Raw genomic sequence first — 19,253 nt, forward strand, 5'->3', positions numbered from 1 at the left:
GTGAGGATGTCACAGTCGTTTGCACTAATACCCTGGCTCTGTTTGCTACCTCCTTTCCTCCTTCATAGCTTCTGGCATGGGTTTACTAGTTTATGTGTTCACTGGCCATGCTCTTCCCTCTGCTAGAAGGTCACATCTGTCTGTACACAGACTCATGTGCCCAATAACACTTCCCTTGGCACTGTGGATAGGGCCTGGCCCTCAATAAGTGCTGAATAACTGTTTTATTGTGAAAGAATGAGGGAGAGATTGAATAGGTGCATAGACAAAACTTCCTCCATTTGATGATGAGATCTGATGGGGCTCTGCCACTCTGTACCATTATAACGTGGAGTATGACCATAGTCTTTGGCCCTTCTTCACTGCTCTCAAACATGGAATACCAAAAAGCTCATCTTGGGTGACTAAAACATCTCACTGACTCTGGCTTGCTTATCTCTGCAGGGTCCTCGATGTGACATCTGCCTACTTTGATTGGTTCCTTCTTGGTTACAGAGAATCCATCTTATGTCAGATGCTCCACAGTCAGTGCCTTTTAGGGATCCTATGACTAATGAGAGAAAAATGAATCAGGGATTATGACACTGTGGCAAGTCCCATGAAGACGGGGAGGGGCAAGTCTGAGCTCCACAAGTCTAGAGCCAGGAGAGCTATCTGCAGTCTATTCCCTGGGGGATGAGACTTCCCTTTATGCTCCTTTCCCCCCAGCTCACAACACTTTGCCCATGACTTGATCTTGGCTCCTGTCATCTTCTTCTGCCAACTTCTTGTATGCCTCACCCACTGGAAATGATTCTACTCTTAAACCTGTCCCACAGTGACCGTGTGATAAATGTCAGAATAAGAAGTTAGGAGATGAATGGATGAACAAAGGAGCCATCTTGATTTTGAAACTTCTTCAAATACTTCAAATATTTGAGCCTTCAAATACTTTCACTACCTCAGGTTTTGCTCATTTTAATGATCTTTACTCAAGCAACGAATGCTAGTAGCAATCTAATGATATTATTACTGACATATGACCTGATGTAAGTCTAGGAGTTTCCAGGGCAACCAAGAATCCAACCTTTGTACCGGGGTTCTGCAAACTCTTTGAATGACAGCTCCAGTAAAAATCAGACAGCATTCATTTGAGCACAGCTTGATGAGAAGGGCCAGAGCCATTATGTTCTCTGTCATTGTTGCCAGGGACAGTGAAGCCATTATTAAGTCCGTCCTGGGTAACTAACACAATGATAGCAAAGTCCAGGGATGGATGTTGGGTGCTTCCTTCCAACAAACCCCTAGAATAGCCATTACAGCCTAGAATCTAAATAGTGATGCTAAGAAAGGCACCACCAATACTGAAGCCAAGAAAAGAATCACCACGCTTGACAGATGAAGGGCCCATGGATCTCTCCCCTGTGCAGCCCCATGTAGGACCTTTTAGAGCCTGCTCCATCAGCTATAGTCACTGGTGCTATAAACTGACATTTTTCTCACTGGGAAGGGTTACTTGTGGCTATACTAGTCTTAGGATCCCACCGAGTAATCCAGGGAGGCTTGATTCATGATTCTTCACTTACATTCTCAAGATTTTTGGTTTCCTTATCCACAAGATAGAGGTACTGGATATAGATTTCTGATGTGTTTTGTAGTTCAAAGAAATAGCCACTAAATATGTATTCTCCGACAGCCAAGTGCAAGCTCCAGTGGTGTGGAAGTCAGAATGATTCTGTTCTCACGGGGGCTCAGCCTTGTAGAGACAGCATTACAGCCCTGCAATTCTTTGGTTCCATCAGTGAGGTTTTCTCTTTGAAAACTCCAGCTGGTGTTTCGCGACAAAGCAGTAACAGGAATGAACGATAGTATTCTCACTGTGTATGCGCTGAAAACCTGGAAGATGGATGTGTGTTTTATGTGATCAACTGCCCCCACCATGTTATTTTTTAAAAAGGTCCTATTTGTTCTCATTTTCATACATGGAGGGTGGAAGAGATTAAGTAAGATGCACAATGTTTAACAGACACAGAGTTCAGGTCTGAAATCACACTGAAAATCAGGCCAAGAGCTCTAAGATATGACCTATGAAAGGGCAAATCATTGTCTATAAAAATTTGATAATGAAATCAGAAGTTGATTGTACCTGGAGAATAAAGTACACAGATACCTGTCAGTGCTAACTGAACCATCAATCCAGTCAGTGCATCCACAAGGTGGACCACGAAGTACTAACCAGAAGGAACCTGGTGAAGTTCCATGCTGCCAGACATTGCTAATTCCTGGCCCTCTGCTTGGATTCAGGTCATTTGAGATCCAGGCCACTTTCCCAAAGGAGTCCCTGCTCTCCGTCCTCATTTATGACCATGACATGATCGGGTCAGATGACCTCATTGGGGAGACCAAGATTGACCTGGAGAACCGTTTCTACAGCAAACACAGAGCCATCTGTGGCTTGCAGAGCCAGTATGAGATGTAAGTTTTCATCTGTGGGGACGCTGTTGGTGTCTCGGGAGCACAGCTTTGTGGAGATCTGGGTTGAGCATGTGCTTATCTCGAGGTTAGCAGATCATATCGGCAGAGCTGGTTTGAAGAGACTATTCCATGCTCTTGAGGGCCAATGAGGCTGGGAAAGCAGCTTTGATTTAAGACTCAGGGCCAGTTCTTCAAAAGCTGAGTCAGGCTGTGGTGTGCTTGTGCATTCCCCTGTGCCTGGTGTTCAGGATTCCCAGGGGGATGGTAGGTACTAGATGAAGACTGGTCAATACGATGTAAACATCGCTAACATGGTCAGTAGGTCAGAACTGTGTAAACAACAGCAGCTGTATATGCTTAGAACCTGCTGTTTTAAGAGTTTGCATGCAATTTCCTATCAGTTCTCTAAAATTTGCTTTATGAGTGAAGGAAGAATAGATTTAAATCATTCTTTACAAAAGCTTGCAAATCGACTTTATTTTAAAATGTAGGCTACCAGCTTGATTTTCTTTTTAAGTGTGTTGTATCTGATTATATTTTTTAACAAAATCTTACAAATTACAACCAGGGAACTTGAGACATTCATTGAAGTTCCATTGTGTGAGTCAAAAACCACTTTTCCTAAATGGAAAATAATTTACATAACTTATCACTACAAATCAAATAATTTGCACAATTCACTATTTTACATAATTTATTGACAAAATTGAATATTTGTATACATTTTTGCTTATTTCCTTTTCCTATATTATTCTCTTCCAATTGGATTACATGCTTTACAATTTGTTTATTGTTCTTACTTTGTAGCTTAGGTGTGTTATGGCTGTCATTTAATATTGCTTGCAGTCTTCAATGTACTGGGCCCACACAGTATTCAATCATAGGAACGTGCTATAAAGTGGTAGAAACAATTGCCTTCTTGATGTGTAGGACATGTGATCGTGCAATTCCTATTGTGGGAGCGCAGGAAGCAGGGAGTGGGTGAAAACCAGGGCCTGCCCCTGTGTCCAGTGATTCACTTCTTCCAAAATAGCTTAGGGGATTGAAAGGGTTGGGGAGACCCAGGAAGGTCACTTATTAGAAAACATGAGTCTATATGATAAATTGTGTGCGGTGTGGGGGTTGGTAGGGGGACAGTACTGGGGAGTGGGAACAAAGAGTAAGTGCAGTTTGGATGCAGGGACTCCTTTCAGGGTGACAGCAACGTTTTATAACTAGGCGGATAGAGTGACTGCATGATATTAGGACCATATATAGTACCACAGAACCAGTCAACTTCAAATGATAAATTTCATTATATGAATTTCAGTTTGATGTTCTTTTATAAAGAAGAGTGTATCACTTTAAAGAAATCAAGATTTCCTGCAAACTATTTTATGTCAAGCTGCCTGCAAGCCCTTCCTTACATGCAAGCTGCGCTTCTGCAAAGGTGCTTGGCTCGAAAGAGAAGAAAAAGAAACAAAGCCAAACACACTAGCCCGGGTGTATCACTGAGGGACACTACACAAGCCACATCTGACAAGAGCTTTTATTGGGGTCCTCTAAGGATGTCCCCTAGAGTGCAGCCAGACTCACTTCCTTTGCCTTCCTCCTCTTCTCAGAGAAGGGTACAATGCCTGGAGGGACACAGCCAAACCCACGGAAATCCTAACCAAGCTCTGCAAAGACAACATGCTGGACGGACCACACTTTCGCCCCGGGAAGATACAGATTGGAAAGAAGGTCTTCTCTGGGAAAACAGTCTTCACTGAAGCCGACTCTGGTAACTCCCAGCACATGGCTCTGCCGATGTAGCTCTTCTTTTAAAAAGCCTGTTCCAGTGGCTGAGGCTCGGGGACAGTGGGTCATCTAATTACAAACGGAAAAGACAGAAAATCAAGTAGGCTAATGGCAAGCACTCACAATCACAAGGTTCAGGTAACTCCACTGCATCCTGGTCTGCTTCCTTTCGGTCTTCGTGTGTGTGTTGCTGAGAACTTGCAAATGTGCCAAGCCAGAGAGCTCTCAGGGAATGCCATATAGCCTTAAACAGTAGGTGCAACCCATCATCCTGCAAGGGCTGTACCAAACTATCTTATTGTAGCACCAAAAGAGGGATATTTTCCCACAAGTATCACAGCACACACCCTGCAGATCCCAAAGAAGTTTCCATAAATGTGGGAGGAGGGGACACAAGGCATTTTTAATGACATGGCACAATTCTGGTGCCACCACATCTGGGCAGTTACTGCCTCTCTCCAAAGCTGCCATGCTTTTACTACAGTCAAATGGAGGTGATATCGAACCTGATTCAACGTTATAGACTTCCACCATTTTTATTTTTTACTTCTTTGTTTTGGATTCAAGAACATTCAGAGGATGCTAGCACACAGTTTTTGCTGTTTAGACAGTCTTTGATAATAAATTGATATGGACTTCTTCTAAAAAAAACTTCCTATTCACAATATACTTTAATGGTGATGTAATTATTTGGTCAAAACTCTACACTTGACTAAATAATGATTAAAAAGTTAGCAGTTTTGCACTCTACAAATCTACAATTATGTTCATAATGTCAGTTCCTGAGTGATTAAACTTTATGACAAAGGTTCTATTCATCGATTACCTGACTCTCTAAGCTCCTGCTGATATAATTATCACCACGAGGTGGTTGTTTCTGTGATCCCTTTCTATAAAGTCAGGTTTGATTATCTTATGCCTTATATCTTATATCACCTTATATCTTATAGTTATCATCACTATAAGCTTCGTCAAGATTTTATTCTATCAACAATTTTGTCTTCTTTGTGATATTCCTTCCATCTGTGCTTTTTATTATTGCTTTTATCTTTTAAGCCAAGAGTCACCTCCTTTGGTAGAATGAAGTATGGGGTGTTTATAGTTGGGAGATCCCAGGCAAAGAGAAGACATCTACAACCACTCTTAATGCCACCATTTTACTAAAGGCCACCCTGATTCCTAGGCTCCCACACCATGGTGTGAACAAACATTCTCTTTAGTGTCTGGCATCCGTTTGTTGTGGGATCTCCAGTAATCTGGAGAGAGAGAGAGAGAGAGAGAGAGAGAGAGAGAGAGAGAGAGAGAGAGAGAGAGAGAGAGAAACTCCCCCATTCTCCAGGGCATGATTGATGTCTCTCTCTCTCTACATTCAGTCTCTTTTTCTTTGCTACAATGCCACCTCTAGTTCTTTCTATTTTTTATTTTCTTTTATTCCTACTATGTCCTAGTGTCTTTAGGATGCATGGTAAAGGGAAGTGCTTACATGGCATCCACAGCCCCACTCTTGCTTCTAACAAGCCTTTCCCTCATCTTTGCCCCCTGCAGAGGAGATGGTGGAGTCTTATGAACACTTGGCCCTCAAGGTGTTACACTCTTGGGAGGACATTCCTGAGGTCGGGTGTAGGCTGGTTCCTGAGCACATAGAAACAAGGCCACTGTACCACAAGGATAAGCCAGGAATGGAGCAGGTACTGTTACCAGTGTTGTTAAGGGCAGAGCCTGGATCTTGCCAGCCTTAAGAAGTCAGGGTTGGTGACTCATCCACAGTAGGCAAATCACACAAAGTCATGGTGAAAGCAAAGAATGATTTATTACCTGTGTCCATATTGAGAAGAAGATAAAGGGGTTGAACCCCCAGTCGATTTTAAAGACCCTGGCATGACATTTAGGTTAGTGGAGTTCAAGAGGTCTGCACACTTACCTAGGCAGGACTGTTCAAGAGATGCTCCCCCCATCAGTGGTCTATTGTTGACTTTGCTCCAGTCTCTCCTTCTAGGTTATCTGGAAAATTGTCAGACTATATGGTGTCTCTTTTTGCAAGATGAGCTAGTATCAGTTGTCATCCTTTTCCACCTCACACATGAAATTCCTGAGTAAATTCCACTTTCTTGGGAGCCATTATGTCACTAGTTTTACAGTTAAAGAAAGGGACAAACGTGTCTCTTTAAAACACCTTCATGCCTGCCAAGGTGGATGCAGTAATGGGCAGGAGAGGTCCGGCCTAAAGTGGAGTGTTCATCTACAACAAGTGTCCTTGTCCCTAAAAGCTGATCCTGTGTGCCTTGCAGTAGTGATTCTATCCAAGGATGTTTGAGCTTCTTCCCAGGGAACACAGCCCTGTCTGGAGACAGTTTGTGGTCTTAGAAGTAGGTGAGGAGCTGTTGGTAGCCAGTGGGTAGATGTTGTAGATGCTGCTAAACTAAACATTCTACAGTGCACAGGACAGCCTCCAAGAGAGAGAGAGAGAGAGTGAGACAGACAGACAGACAGACCTAACAATAATGTTAGTATCGTCAGAGTTAAAAAAACTATGCTCTGAAGTCACTGTTGGTTTCGTATTTCCATCTTAACTATTTGGATTAACAAAGTCCTTTGAAGCTTAACTGATATGTAAAAATTCTTGAGACTGTATTATTGACTGCATGGTGCCATGTCTACTACATAGGAGAGGCCCAATATATATTTTCTTGGCCTTCCCCAGCTCTTAACTTATGCATCAGTAAACTCTTGGTAAAAATGTGTTATCTAAGGCATGGTGGTACATTTCTGTAATTCCAGAATTTTGGGAAGTAGAAGCAGCTGTATCAGGAGTTCAAGGCCAGCTACACATACATAATTATGTTCGAGGCCAGTCTAGGCTACTTGAGAGTCTAGCTCAAGGAAGGAAGGGAAGAGAAGAAGAGCCAGAGAAGACTCCACCTTTGTTAACAAATAGGCTACCTGTGTATAAAGACACCAAACCACATCTAACATCCACTTCTAATAAGGGGATATTTTAGAATAATGGATGGTCAATTATCACGCCCTGCCGCCTCTCAAAGCTGAAGGAAACTTTCTTTTATCAACAAGGGTCGTCTACAGATGTGGGTGGATATATTTCCCAAAGATACACCTCAGCTTGGACCTCCTGTTGACATTTCACCAAGGAAACCCAAAGGGTAAGTAAATCTGCCCGTGTTGAGGGGAAGACTCTTTGGTAGCAGAATAAAGGATTGCAGCATTTGACACGGAAGATGGTCTTCTGGCCAGTGGTGCCTCACTTTTCATCTGGCCAGTGGCAGGGGTGTGTGAGTTGTTTGACAGAGGTGGTTGAATTGGTGGCTTTTGAGTTTCAAGCTCCTCATATGAAAAATGCTGGCCCCATAGAAGCAGGAGCTACTCTAACCCAGTCGTGCTCTGGCAAATCTGAGATCTCCTGTTGGGCCACTTAGTTCTGACAGACCAACCTTGAGTGCTGACGTCAGGCTAACAGACAAAGGGCAATGCTTTTGACCCCATTTCAAGGTGGTCCACCTAACAGTGCATTCCTTCACCCTAGATACGAGCTGAGGGTGACCATCTGGAACACTGAAGATGTTATTTTAGAAGATGAAAATATCTTCACGGGTCAAAAATCAAGCGATATTTATGTCAAAGGGTAAGGTGCCCCACAAGTTCCATTCTTCCTTTCTCCTTCCCCGCCTCTTTTAGTCTCTAGCCCATCTATGCTTTATGGAAGCCACCACCCACATTCCATGGAAGGAAGTGTCCTGCTTTGTTAGATAAGTGTTTATCTAACACTTTCTATGTAAAATATTTGTCTTGTTCAATTATTTTGTTAAGAATTATTTTATGAAAACATTTTCAGTGTGTAAATCTTATATAGTTATCTTTCAGTTGAATATAGGATAACTTGATGTTTGTTTAAGTGTCCTTCAAAGTGTATCTGCCCTTCAATTGGAAGCAAGCAGAGCAGCATGCATGTTATAGAGGGAAGAGGCATGTGTTCAACAGATTATAATGCTAAGTCAAGGAAGGACCGGAGAGATGGCTTAGAGGTTAAGAGCACTGGCTACTCTTCCTGAGGTCCTGAGTTCAATTCCCAGCAACCACATGGTGACTTACAACCATCTGTAATGGAATCTGATGCCCTCTTCTGGTGTGTTTGAAGACAGCGACAGTGTACTCATATACATAAAATAAATAAAAATCTTTAAAAAGTGAAGGCAAAGGCTGGAATTTAGGCCTCATCATTTGCTACTGCAATTCCTACCTCCATTCAGCCCAGTCAGGGTGAGGACATAGAACTCAGATATAAACTCATTGCAACCTATAGTGATAGCCCTTGCTCTTTCCTGAGCAAGAAGCACTTTGGCAGTCAAAGCATGCTCGGTGCTTCAGATTTTTTTTTTCTCCACAATGGGAATAGATAAATGAATTATGATGAAGAAGGGGTAATCAAATTGGCAGGCTAATACTTGGAGAACAGAATTAAAATCATCTGAAATTGCTTTCGAATCACATTCAGGAAAGATTAACGTGTTCTGCAAAATGGTATTTCACCATGACTCATGCAAGGCTTCTAGAAGAGTTCAGAAACTTTCAAGTCCTGGCCATGAAGATGTATAGAGAGAGCCACCCATATTCACACCCTTTGCCTGGGGCTGCCTCGATCCCCAGGGCCAGCACAAACCCAGGTCTACTGTTGCTAACCCCAATGGCTCATCTCGGATTCATCCTTCTAATTAATCTTTCTCTTCTCGTTCTCTAAGCATCACCCAGTACCACTACCCTCTCCTTTCGCAGTCAGTCTCTCTTAACCTCGACGGCAGCCTGTTCTTCCTGTTCTCCACCTACCCTGGCTGCTCAACTCTCAGGGTCTTCTCATGGTCCTTCCACCCGGCTGTTAACAGTCCAGGGCATTTCCTTAGCTCAGTAAGTGTGTCTACTCCTCTCTGCCACTGTGTCCTGCAAAATGTGCCATTAAATCCATGTGGCACGCCCTCTCTGAAGGGAAGGGTTTCATCTTCCCTAGGAATGAGAAATGGATGCTTTCAGAACACAGGTGGTTTGGGGCCTGGAGAGATGGCTCAGCAGTTAAGAGCACACACTGCTCTGCCAGAGGACCTGAGTCCAGCGCCCACATCTGGAAGCCCAGAGGTGCCTGTAACTTCAGCTCCAGGGAATTCAACACCTCTGGCTTCCAATGAGCACTGTCACACATTTGTGCATAGTCTCACACACACACGCAGGTGCAGGCACACGCATGCACACACACATTCACACCCACAAAGAAAATAATAGAAATAAATCTTTTTTAAAAAAGAAAGTTATTTGAATTCTCTATTAGTTTGAATTTTTAAAAAAAATCTTTGTTTTCCAGATCAACTAACCATGAATATACTAGGGGAAAATATTACATTATTCTTAGCATAGAGGGAAAACAATGGAATATACTGAGAAGAAAAAATGTCATAGATCATCTGGAGTCCCCAAGGTCTTTAACAAATGCGCCATGTAGTTCCTTAGAGCAATCCTATGAGCCAGGAGCCAAACCCCACGAGTTTCAATTTTTACAGATAGATGTAAGACACAGAGAGGTTATACAACTCTTTATACCGCGAGTAGGTAGAGTCAGGACTTGGAAGCTCAGTGGCTGTGGGCGCCCCACCTATACCCTTGCTGCCTCTGCCCCCTGGACCCCAAATGACCCAAATCTGCTACACTGTCAGGACCCAGAATCAGAGAGGAGAAGCCATTCCCAGACCCAACAGCAGGTCAAACACCCAATTTTAGAGGCTCCGATGTAATCTCGTTCTAACACTCTGGTGTGCAGATGACCCCACCCCACCAAAGAGGACTCCCAGTGTGGCAGGGACTCGAGCTTCATTTCCTCCTTTCTATCTTAACTGCACAGCCAAAGGCACTCATGCACCCTGCCTTGGGACAAGTCTCGGTTTGGATCCCAGCTTTTCTCTTTCATATGAAGACGGACATTTCCATCTGAACCTAAGTGAAATATCACCTAAGCTGTGGCTCAGACGCGCTGAAGTTGGTCGAGTCACTCTTGACTCTGCGAGTGCCTGAACGACGCGCTCTGAGTGCTTGGATCTCCTCCATCTTTGTGCAGGTGGATCAAGGGTTTGGAGGATGACAAGCAGGAGACAGACGTGCATTACAACTCCCTGACTGGAGAAGGCAACTTCAACTGGCGCTTCCTGTTTCCGTTCCAGTATCTGCCAGCCGAGAAGCAAATGGTCATCAGCAAACGGGAGAACATCTTTTCCCTGGAGAAGATGGAATGTAAGACTCCGGCCGTGCTGGTTCTGCAGGTCTGGGATTTTGAAAGGCTGTCCTCAGACGACTTCCTGGGTAAGCCTCGTGGCCTCCTTGAGCATGCGTGCATGTTAAGGACCTCGCCCCAGCTTTGGGAGAGCTCAGTGTGATTGTGTTATGAGGACAATAATTTTAGTGCTATTCCTGAGGACCTGACAAAGTAAACTGTAGTCTGTGCATACTGTAGGCCCCCAATACACTCAGACATTAGATATACATTAGATCTTAGCTCTATCTATTAGTTAAACTTTGAGTTCATTACTAATGCATTATGCCAACCAGAGGGGCTGAAGAGGTTACCCGGTAGCTAAGGGCATGGGCTGCTCGTGCAGAGGACCCCGGGTTTGGTTCCCAGCATCCTCATCAGGAGGCTCGCAACCACCTGAGACTCCAGTCCCAGGGATCCGATGCCCTGCACGGGCGCCTACATGACTGTGGGACACATGCACACATTCAGGCCCACATACAAATGCGTACAATAAAATAATAAAGCGTGTCTTTAGAGAAAAGAGCTGACCCCACCTCCTCACACACAAGGGCACTCAGTAAACAGTAGCCTCGCAACCATGAAGATATTGAACAGTCCGTGGTTTGGAAAGTTGGGGTGGATATGCTAAGTGCAAAAGAATGTGGGAGGAAAATCTCATTTCTCTAACATAATATTTATATTGTACGTAAATTTATATAAATATATTCATAAATAAAATTTATATAACTGTATATCTTAAAGTAAGGAGGGGCAGGCAGGCTAGGGCCACTACACCAAGCCATGGCCGGTTTGGTAAGAGTAATTCTTTTTTCTGATGTACATGGGCTAGAGTTTTGCCATTAACAAATGTTCTTTTATAATAGGAAAGTTGTTGATGTGAGATACAAGACTCCTTTATGACCGTATCTTAACCTGAAGCGACATTGCAGTGAACTGGGAAGCTCACTTCTGTTCTAAGAATAGATGTGAAGGGTGAAAGACGTTGATCCTGAATGCAAGACGATGAGTGGGGGAGGGGGGGCTATGGGGAGATCAGTACTAAAGTACAACAAACCTGCGGCCCATCACCCAGACGCAGGGAACCGAACGGAGAGCCAGGAAGGTGCCCAATAGTAACAGTATCCCGCACGGAAGCCTGACGCTTCATGTAGCACTGCCCCGCCTTCCACCTGCCACCATGGTATTAATTCTTTATGGCAGTACACGTCTCCATCCCATTTACACATACTCGTAGTCGGCACATCTCACACAATGTCACCCTGAGTGCGTGACTGGCGGTACGTATGTGATTCTGTGCTGATCCATGGAGACTGGAAAGCCCTCAGTAACCGTCAGGGGCGTGTCTCTTCACAGGCTCCCTAGAAATGAACCTTAACAGCTTCCCCCGGGCGGCCAAGTCTGCGAAAGCCTGCGACCTGTCCAAGTTTGAAAATGCAAGCGGGGAGAACAAAATCTCCATATTCCAGCAAAAGCGCGTGCGTGGCTGGTGGCCTTTTGCAAAGAGCAAAGAGCTCACGGTAAGTGACAGCTACTGTAGGAGGGGAGCTGGGCAGCTGTCGGAGACACTGTGCTCTCTGGGTGAGTCATTTCGTAAGCTTCAAGTTAAGTGCTTTGAGATGACTTTTTAGAGCTCTCAAAGCAAAGTTCCTGCCAAGAAGCTAGACGTCCCAAACCTTTATAAATGCATCAATAATCCTATTTCAGCCTGATTTATAAGCTATCTCTGTTGGGGCAATATTCCCTCATTGCATCTGAACTCATGCCCCCTGGCATTAATTTTTTAAACATTTCTTGAAATTAGGCATAAAATCGTGGCTAATGCACAGTCTGAGTATAATCCTCTCCTTCCTTAACCTCCAAACACAGGGCACAATTGTAAAGTCAGCCTATCCTTTTGCAAATTTCTGAAGAGGGTGGTAACTGGTAGAGACTTTTCTCTTCCTTCTGCCTTGCGAGTTTGGTCCGTATTAGACTCTACCCAGGACCACATGTGGCTAGAGTTCCTGATCTTTCAAAGATACTGACTGGGTGGGATGCTCCTTTTAAACGTTCTTTGAACTCCTCACCCCATTGCTCTTCTATAGGGATAACCGGATTGTACAAGTGGCCAAGTAGGTTGTACAGAAGTGGCAGACAGCAGGACTCTCCGGCTAGCCTTTCTCTGCTCTGGATTTAGTGGGTGTGAGGCAAGGAACCCTCTGGGAGTCTGATGCTCTTCTTATATTTTCTGGAAAGTTTTCTTCTCTCTTCCAGTCTTAGTTTAGTTCCCTGTGACCTGATAATATTGGTGAGAAACCTGAGGTACCAGCCATCCGTGGTCTTCCAGGTCCCTGGAGGAATTACTGAGGCCTAACTACACTCTAATTCTATGCTGGTTCTGGGCCAGGACATAGGAAGTAAGACTGTGGCTGGAGAGAATCAATCCCAGACAAAGAGGCTAACACAGAAACCCAGAGATGGAACTCTTAAAGGGCCAGTGGGATTCTCTTGGTATCATTTACTGCTGCTGTGTTAAAATACCGTGACCAAAAGCAGCTTTTGGAAAAAATAGTGTCTTTTGGCTTACAGTTCCAGGTGGAGAGGAGTCCATCATGGTGAGGTAAGCATGACAGCAAGTGGTAGGCATGGCAACTGGAGTGGGAAGCTAGGAGGTTCCATCCTCAACCACAAACCTGAAACAGAGAGTGAACTAGAAGTGCGGCGAGGCCATATACTCTCGGTGCCCACCCCCACTGACACACTTCCTCCAGCAAGGCTGTACCATCTCCCTAAACAGCATCACCAGCAGGTCCAAAGTTCCCAAATGCCAGGGCCTATTCATTTCTCATTCAAACCAGAACAATTCCCATAACAAGACAAATGCTTTATGAATCTAAATACGTGCTCTCAAGTCAGGACCTTGCACATGGAACTTGGGATAAACCATTAAGTGTCTCTCGGCCCCATCAATGAAGTTTAATGTACAATGTTCATAAGAATCCCCCAGGAAGCTACTAAATAGAAGATCCTTATTTGTTATATGGGGAAGCCCAGGAGCCTACACTTCAAACAGCAAGATCCCAAGTGAGGTCATTCTTACGTCAGGACATGCCATGCTCTGAGAGGACGGCAGCAGGGCCAGACCCATGGGGCCTGTGTCTGATACATGGGGTGTATCTATTGGATGTAGCAGCATAGAGGCTCCCAGCAAACTTTGAGAAATGGAATTGTGAAAGGTCACGACGGTGTTGGTCATAAAAGTGGAAACACCCTGGCCTCCGTCAGCTGATGAGTGAATAAATAAATAACAATACACGTGCTCAAGTGGAGATTATCATTCAGCCGTGGGGAAGAAGCGCAGTACTGAGCACAGACAGACCTTGAAAACATTATGCCGAGGGAAAGAAGCTAGGAACAGAGACCACGTGATATCCGACTTAACCTACACAAAATGTACAAATAAGCAATCCAGGAAAACTGCTTGGTGGCTGGCAGAGACCGGAGGGAAGAGAAATGGCTGCTAATTGGCTATAGGGGAGTCCAAAGGGGGTTCAAAGCCAACTCTTGTGTGAGCCAGGCTCCATTATTACCCACTGTGCAATCCCAGGCAACTTCAGGCCCCAGTCTCTGGGTCCTTACCCATAAAAAATAGGGGGAGTGAACGTGAGTATCTCCCGAGGCTGCTGTAACATTGAAAGGGCCCAGGATCTGTGTGTGGAACATTGCAAGTATTCAACGAATGTCGGAATTTGTGTGTTGTGGCATGGTAGTGAGTGTTAAATATCTAAATATCTGAGTCTATAAACAATAATGTTTATTCCTAAGGGGTCAAGAAAACAGAGGAGAAATATAGCCTCTCTCACCATCCTTTAAAGCATCATAAATGCTACTTCTAATGAACTGACCTTGATAATGGGTTTTGGCAATCTGTCATCAATGCTGTTTGTTACATTTAGGAGCTGTTAATTAAATGTTGTTTTTGTTTACTGTGAGGTTTCCTCTTTTGAGTGTAGCTCATCTAGGGGCTCTATCAGACATTCATGTTCTTGTGGCAGTTACAGGGATTGTCATCGGGACAGGGCTTTCCTAGAGGTATCTTTAACGGCTGAGGAGGAAGCAGCCTCCGTCCTAAGGAGCTTCCTGTCTCTCGGGAGGACAGACTAGAAAAGCAGCCTTCAGCTGCCACTGTGGAGTGTGTGATCTGTCTGTGGAAGGGACAAGTGTTGGCAGTTACAGCTTCATAGGTCGTGAAGGGCTGAATATGCAAACTGACATTGGAGGATCCCAAGTGACTGTGGAAGCCTGCGTTCCCTCTTCTGTCTCTGACCTCTGCAGCACCAGTCTTTGAAAAGCAAACCACAGCCTCTGCAAAAGGCAGCCTCAAACAGTCATGTCTGGTCAAGGGTACCAGCTCTCCAAGTAACCGCACAGTGAGCCTGCTTCTTTTCCCATGCCAGCGTGCTTTACCCACGAAGAACCCAAGCTTCCCTTTGGCCAGTTTACTTTCTCACCCTCCTACTCAGAAGTGGCAGTAGATTTATTTCTATTTCCCTCCCACCCCTGGCCTCCTTCTCTCATTTATTTACACATATACAAGGTCTCTGGTCTCCCTGTCTCCCAGGTAGCTGGACTTGCACATTGCAAGCCCCAGACTAGGATGCTAACTTTCTTGATGTTTACTTTGCAGAAAAGCAGTTCCTAAGCCCTTGACAAAGACAGGCCTGCACATTTTAAAGGATAAAGCCTACTTAGTTTTCAAAGGTGTTTATATACATTTCAAAGAGAAGAGAAAGTATTTATAATTTTAGCTCTTCTAAAGGAAATGCTCTAAGATAAAGAAAGAAAGGAAAATCCTATTTACAAGATTACATATTTTGTTCATGGTAGATAGGGTTTCTCTATGTGGACCAGGTTGGCCTTGAACTCATGACCCTCCAGGCATACTGTGTACTGTGCCTAGTCTTCTTTCCATGTTATCATGAATTAAGTTTTTTTTAAACCTGTATTTTCCCTTATGTAACTTAAAGGGAGAATGTGAAACAACTTTCTTCTTAACTCGCACTGTGTCGCTGTCAGATCCTGGAAGTCCTACTGTGGTTATAGAAGGAAGTTGGCCCCAGCTTCCCCTTGCCCTCTTTGCTCTGTAACAAACCAACATACAACCCAGGAAACCAACCCACCAGGAGTTTTCTCCTAGTGTGACAGGAAGGGGGATCACCCAAGAACGACATGTGAAGGAAAACCTGGGCCACTGTTGGGTTACCTTCTGTCTCGTGAGTCTCAGCTTCCGAGTCTCCAAGGTGCAAGGGCTGAAGAAGATGCCCCAGAGGTGTTTTTGTAGCACAGGCTCAAATTCTAACCCTGCACGGGTCCTCTCATGCTTTGAAATTACGAAAAGTGTTGGGGATGATGGCTCAACCTCTTCTCCCAGCACTTGGGCAGCTGAGGCAGAAGGACTTCTCCCAATCAGAAACTAACAGAGGCTACATTGTAAGTTGCAGACTAAGCTGAGCTATAGAGTGGGGGCTCCCCAACCGCACTTCTTCTCAGGAGTGTATATACACCATCCACAAAGTGTTGGAAATGTTCGGCGTTTTTTGTGCCCCAGTCATTGGCAGAGAAGAGAGGATTTGTTTCCAGTCTCCGCCACCTGCCAGGCTTATTTTTAAAGCTGCTCATCAGTAGTCCAAGCTGTATAATTTAGACACTTGGATTCGCCCAGCTCCTGGTGTGCAGCGCTGTTGTCCTTGGAGTCACTACGAGCTGGCTGTGGGGGTCACTCGGGGTGGCTGCCCTTGGCAGAGCTGAAGGGCACGAGCACACCACACCCTCAGCTTTATACGTCTTCACCAACTAGTCGTCTTGAAAGCCATCTTTAAATAAATCACTCGAGTAAGGTATGGGGGTCAGAGAGTTCCTTCTACAGGCAAATCCCACGAATTAGCATCTATTCAAGGTTAGGTCCTAGAGCTGTTGTCATGCCCTAAATTAAAAAGGAGGCAGCTGTACTTAAGGTCTCATGAGACGTTCTCCCTAGCCTCTGTGGCTAAAAGCTACAGGTTCAGTGATGAGGAAGGTGAGTTCTTGGTATCTCTGTGTTCACGGCTTGGCTGAGGAGGCTGCTTAGCATGTGGATCGTGACACGTGTAGCGGATTCCAGCTAAGAGCAGAGGATAGTGTTTGTGCACAAAGGCTGTTCTAAGGTTGAGTATTTATGTCCACAGGAAATTTGAAAAGTGTAAAGGGTCAGGAGAGTGCACATATCCTCACATGCAGAGCATCTCGGGAAAACTATGGCTGAGGTGCAGGTTATCTCCATGTTTCCTGTGTGTCACTTCCCCTCTGCTGTGACATTTACCTGGCAAAAGCAACTTAAGGATAAGCAGTTTTATTTTGACTCGGGGGTTAAGGGACGCAGCAGGAGCTGGTCACACTACATGGAGCACAAAGAGAGGGGAGTCTACTGGCTAACCTCTCCCCTTCCTTATTCAGTACCAGACCAAGGTGTGGAGCCTCTCAGAGTCAATGCCTCTCTCCTAATCAGGCCTTAATGGAAACACTCTCACAGACATGCCCAGAAATGTATCTCTTTGGTGAGACTAGGCCTGAGTTATCAGGTTGCTCTCTCTAACATTGCTTCTCTTAATCTCTATTCCTTACATTTTCCCTGAATGGAGTAGATGTGAAAGTCACCACACTGTAGTTTATTAGAAAGTCAGTATATATAATACAGGGTACTATTTACTTCCCAGAGAACCAATGGTCCTGCTGTAGATGCTGCTGAGTTTCTGGATGGGTTAGGTTGGCAAATGTAAGATCTGTTCATTTTTACCTTTGCAGGTAACACTGACAATATAAATATTCTCTGATGCCATCAACTTTCACCTACTGGGTTTTTCACCATTTTTTCCATTTCTTCTCTCTCTCTCTATTCTCTCTCTCTTCTCTCTCTCTCTCTCTCTCTCTTCTCTCTCTCTCCCCTCCCCTCTCCCTCCTCCCTCTCTTTTTTAGTTAGCATCCATCTAAGAGTTTGCTATCATAAAGCAAAATTATGACCACTCTACTTTCCCACCCCCAAAATGATGGAATAATCAGTCATATCTACTAATTACCAATGATTAGAATCAAGATGAAACTCTTCCTCACTGACTTATTTTTGACTGTGTCACTACAGACTAATGAAATTTTTGAAAAACACATCATCTAACTGTACCCTCTGAAAGAATCTAGGATCAAAATCACTCAGTAACAAATAAGACTTTCAGTGCTTGGATTCTATTTTCTAGATATCATCTTCTATCAAAATTAGCTGGCTTCAGACTTATAGCCAAAAAACAAAAAAACAAACAAACAAACAAACAAACAAACAAAAAAAAATCCAAGAAGAGTCTGAGACGCCTAGTTAGAGCACACAGGACAACTGAAACGTCTGGTTCAAGAATGTTTGTGCTCAGTACAAAAGACTTTTCTGAGGTCTGAATTATTCTTTAATTCAGGTACTCAGAGATGAATTTCCTAGATTGCGAACATGGGTATACACAGTGAACACACATATATGTACTCATACATACATATGAGTCGATCAGCCACTTTCATATGGCTATGAGAGAAACAACTTAAGGAGGAAGATTTATTTTGGCTCACAGGTTCTGGCGGCTTCAGTCCACATAGCTGGCAAAAGTGTGTGGCAAAGGTCACTCCTCTCGTGGTGGACCAGTAAACAGAGACTGAGGCTGATAAGACCAGATGACCTTCTCTAGAGACCTACTTTCAAGATCTCACCTCCTGAGGGTTTCACAGTCCTCAAAAAATAGCATAATCAGTTAGGGAGCAAGCACTCAAAACATGAGCCTATAGGGACATTTCAGATCCAAGCCACACATCGCACATGCATTTTTCTTTAAAGTATTTTATCAATGTGCATTCTGCCATGAATGTTTGCAAATCAATCTTTTAATACCAGTGAGGTTGCATTCTAATGAGCAATAGTTACTGGTAAAAACAAAGACTGTGTCCATTCTGAATGCGGTCTCTTCTGTGTTTCCTGAGAGCCACTCCCAGTGTGTTGAAATTTGAAGCATAAGCTGTAACCCTGGTACAGCACACACACAGTCTCTTCAGGGACCTTTCCTTATCTTTTTTTTCCCCATCTGCAGATGTCATGAGGTTAATGGATAGTCTCTCAAACTGCCCATATTTTTTCCTTTAGCCCTGATTTTAAATTACTTTTGTAGGATATTATTAGCTTAAGACCTCTGCTTGGTGTGAGACTGAATATTGATGGTAGAGTAGGAAGTGAAGCACTCTGGGTGCAGAGATAGGCGGTGAGGAGTGGTGTTTATCAGAATGTGATAGTCACACCTTCCCCCATTGTGTTCCTGAGGCTGGAATAGGTAAGTAAGGCTCTTCATAATAAACTAATGCCTTCTATGCCAAGGGCAGAATTTATGTGCTCAGCCTTCCTTGTATAATCTTCCTGTTACGCTCTGGACCCGTGAGACTCATCTATGCATGTCTGAGAGTAGCCTTATGCTGGGGTGGGGGTGTTCGTATTTTGAGCATCCTTGGGAGAGTGAGTCTTAAACCTGACCAGCAACTCACTCAAAGTCACACTGTTTCAACACAGATCACTAGATTATGTTCATTCAACTACTGTCCATGCTGAGCTATGCCATTCTACACAGTCCTCACACTCTCCATTTCCAACCCAAACACTGGTGTCAAATGCAAATACCTA

General features: G+C 44.2%; 1 protein-coding gene across 1 annotated transcript in view; it reads left to right on the top strand.

Moving 5' to 3' along the window:
* The window catches only part of Fer1l6 (fer-1 like family member 6), a 147,179-nt gene that overhangs the window by 122,344 nt on the left and 5,582 nt on the right, over positions 1-19,253 (top strand). Inside the window, exons 34-40 of the mRNA XM_032915788.1 lie at positions 2,284-2,454; positions 4,056-4,216; positions 5,779-5,921; positions 7,303-7,391; positions 7,772-7,870; positions 10,343-10,584; positions 11,891-12,054. Coding sequence (XP_032771679.1) covers positions 2,284-2,454; positions 4,056-4,216; positions 5,779-5,921; positions 7,303-7,391; positions 7,772-7,870; positions 10,343-10,584; positions 11,891-12,054 — 1,069 coding nt within the window. The remainder of the gene's footprint in view (positions 1-2,283; positions 2,455-4,055; positions 4,217-5,778; positions 5,922-7,302; positions 7,392-7,771; positions 7,871-10,342; positions 10,585-11,890; positions 12,055-19,253) is intronic.

The sequence above is a fragment of the Rattus rattus genome, chromosome 1 (genome assembly GCF_011064425.1).
Source record: "Rattus rattus isolate New Zealand chromosome 1, Rrattus_CSIRO_v1, whole genome shotgun sequence".
NCBI lineage: Eukaryota > Metazoa > Chordata > Mammalia > Rodentia > Muridae > Rattus > Rattus rattus.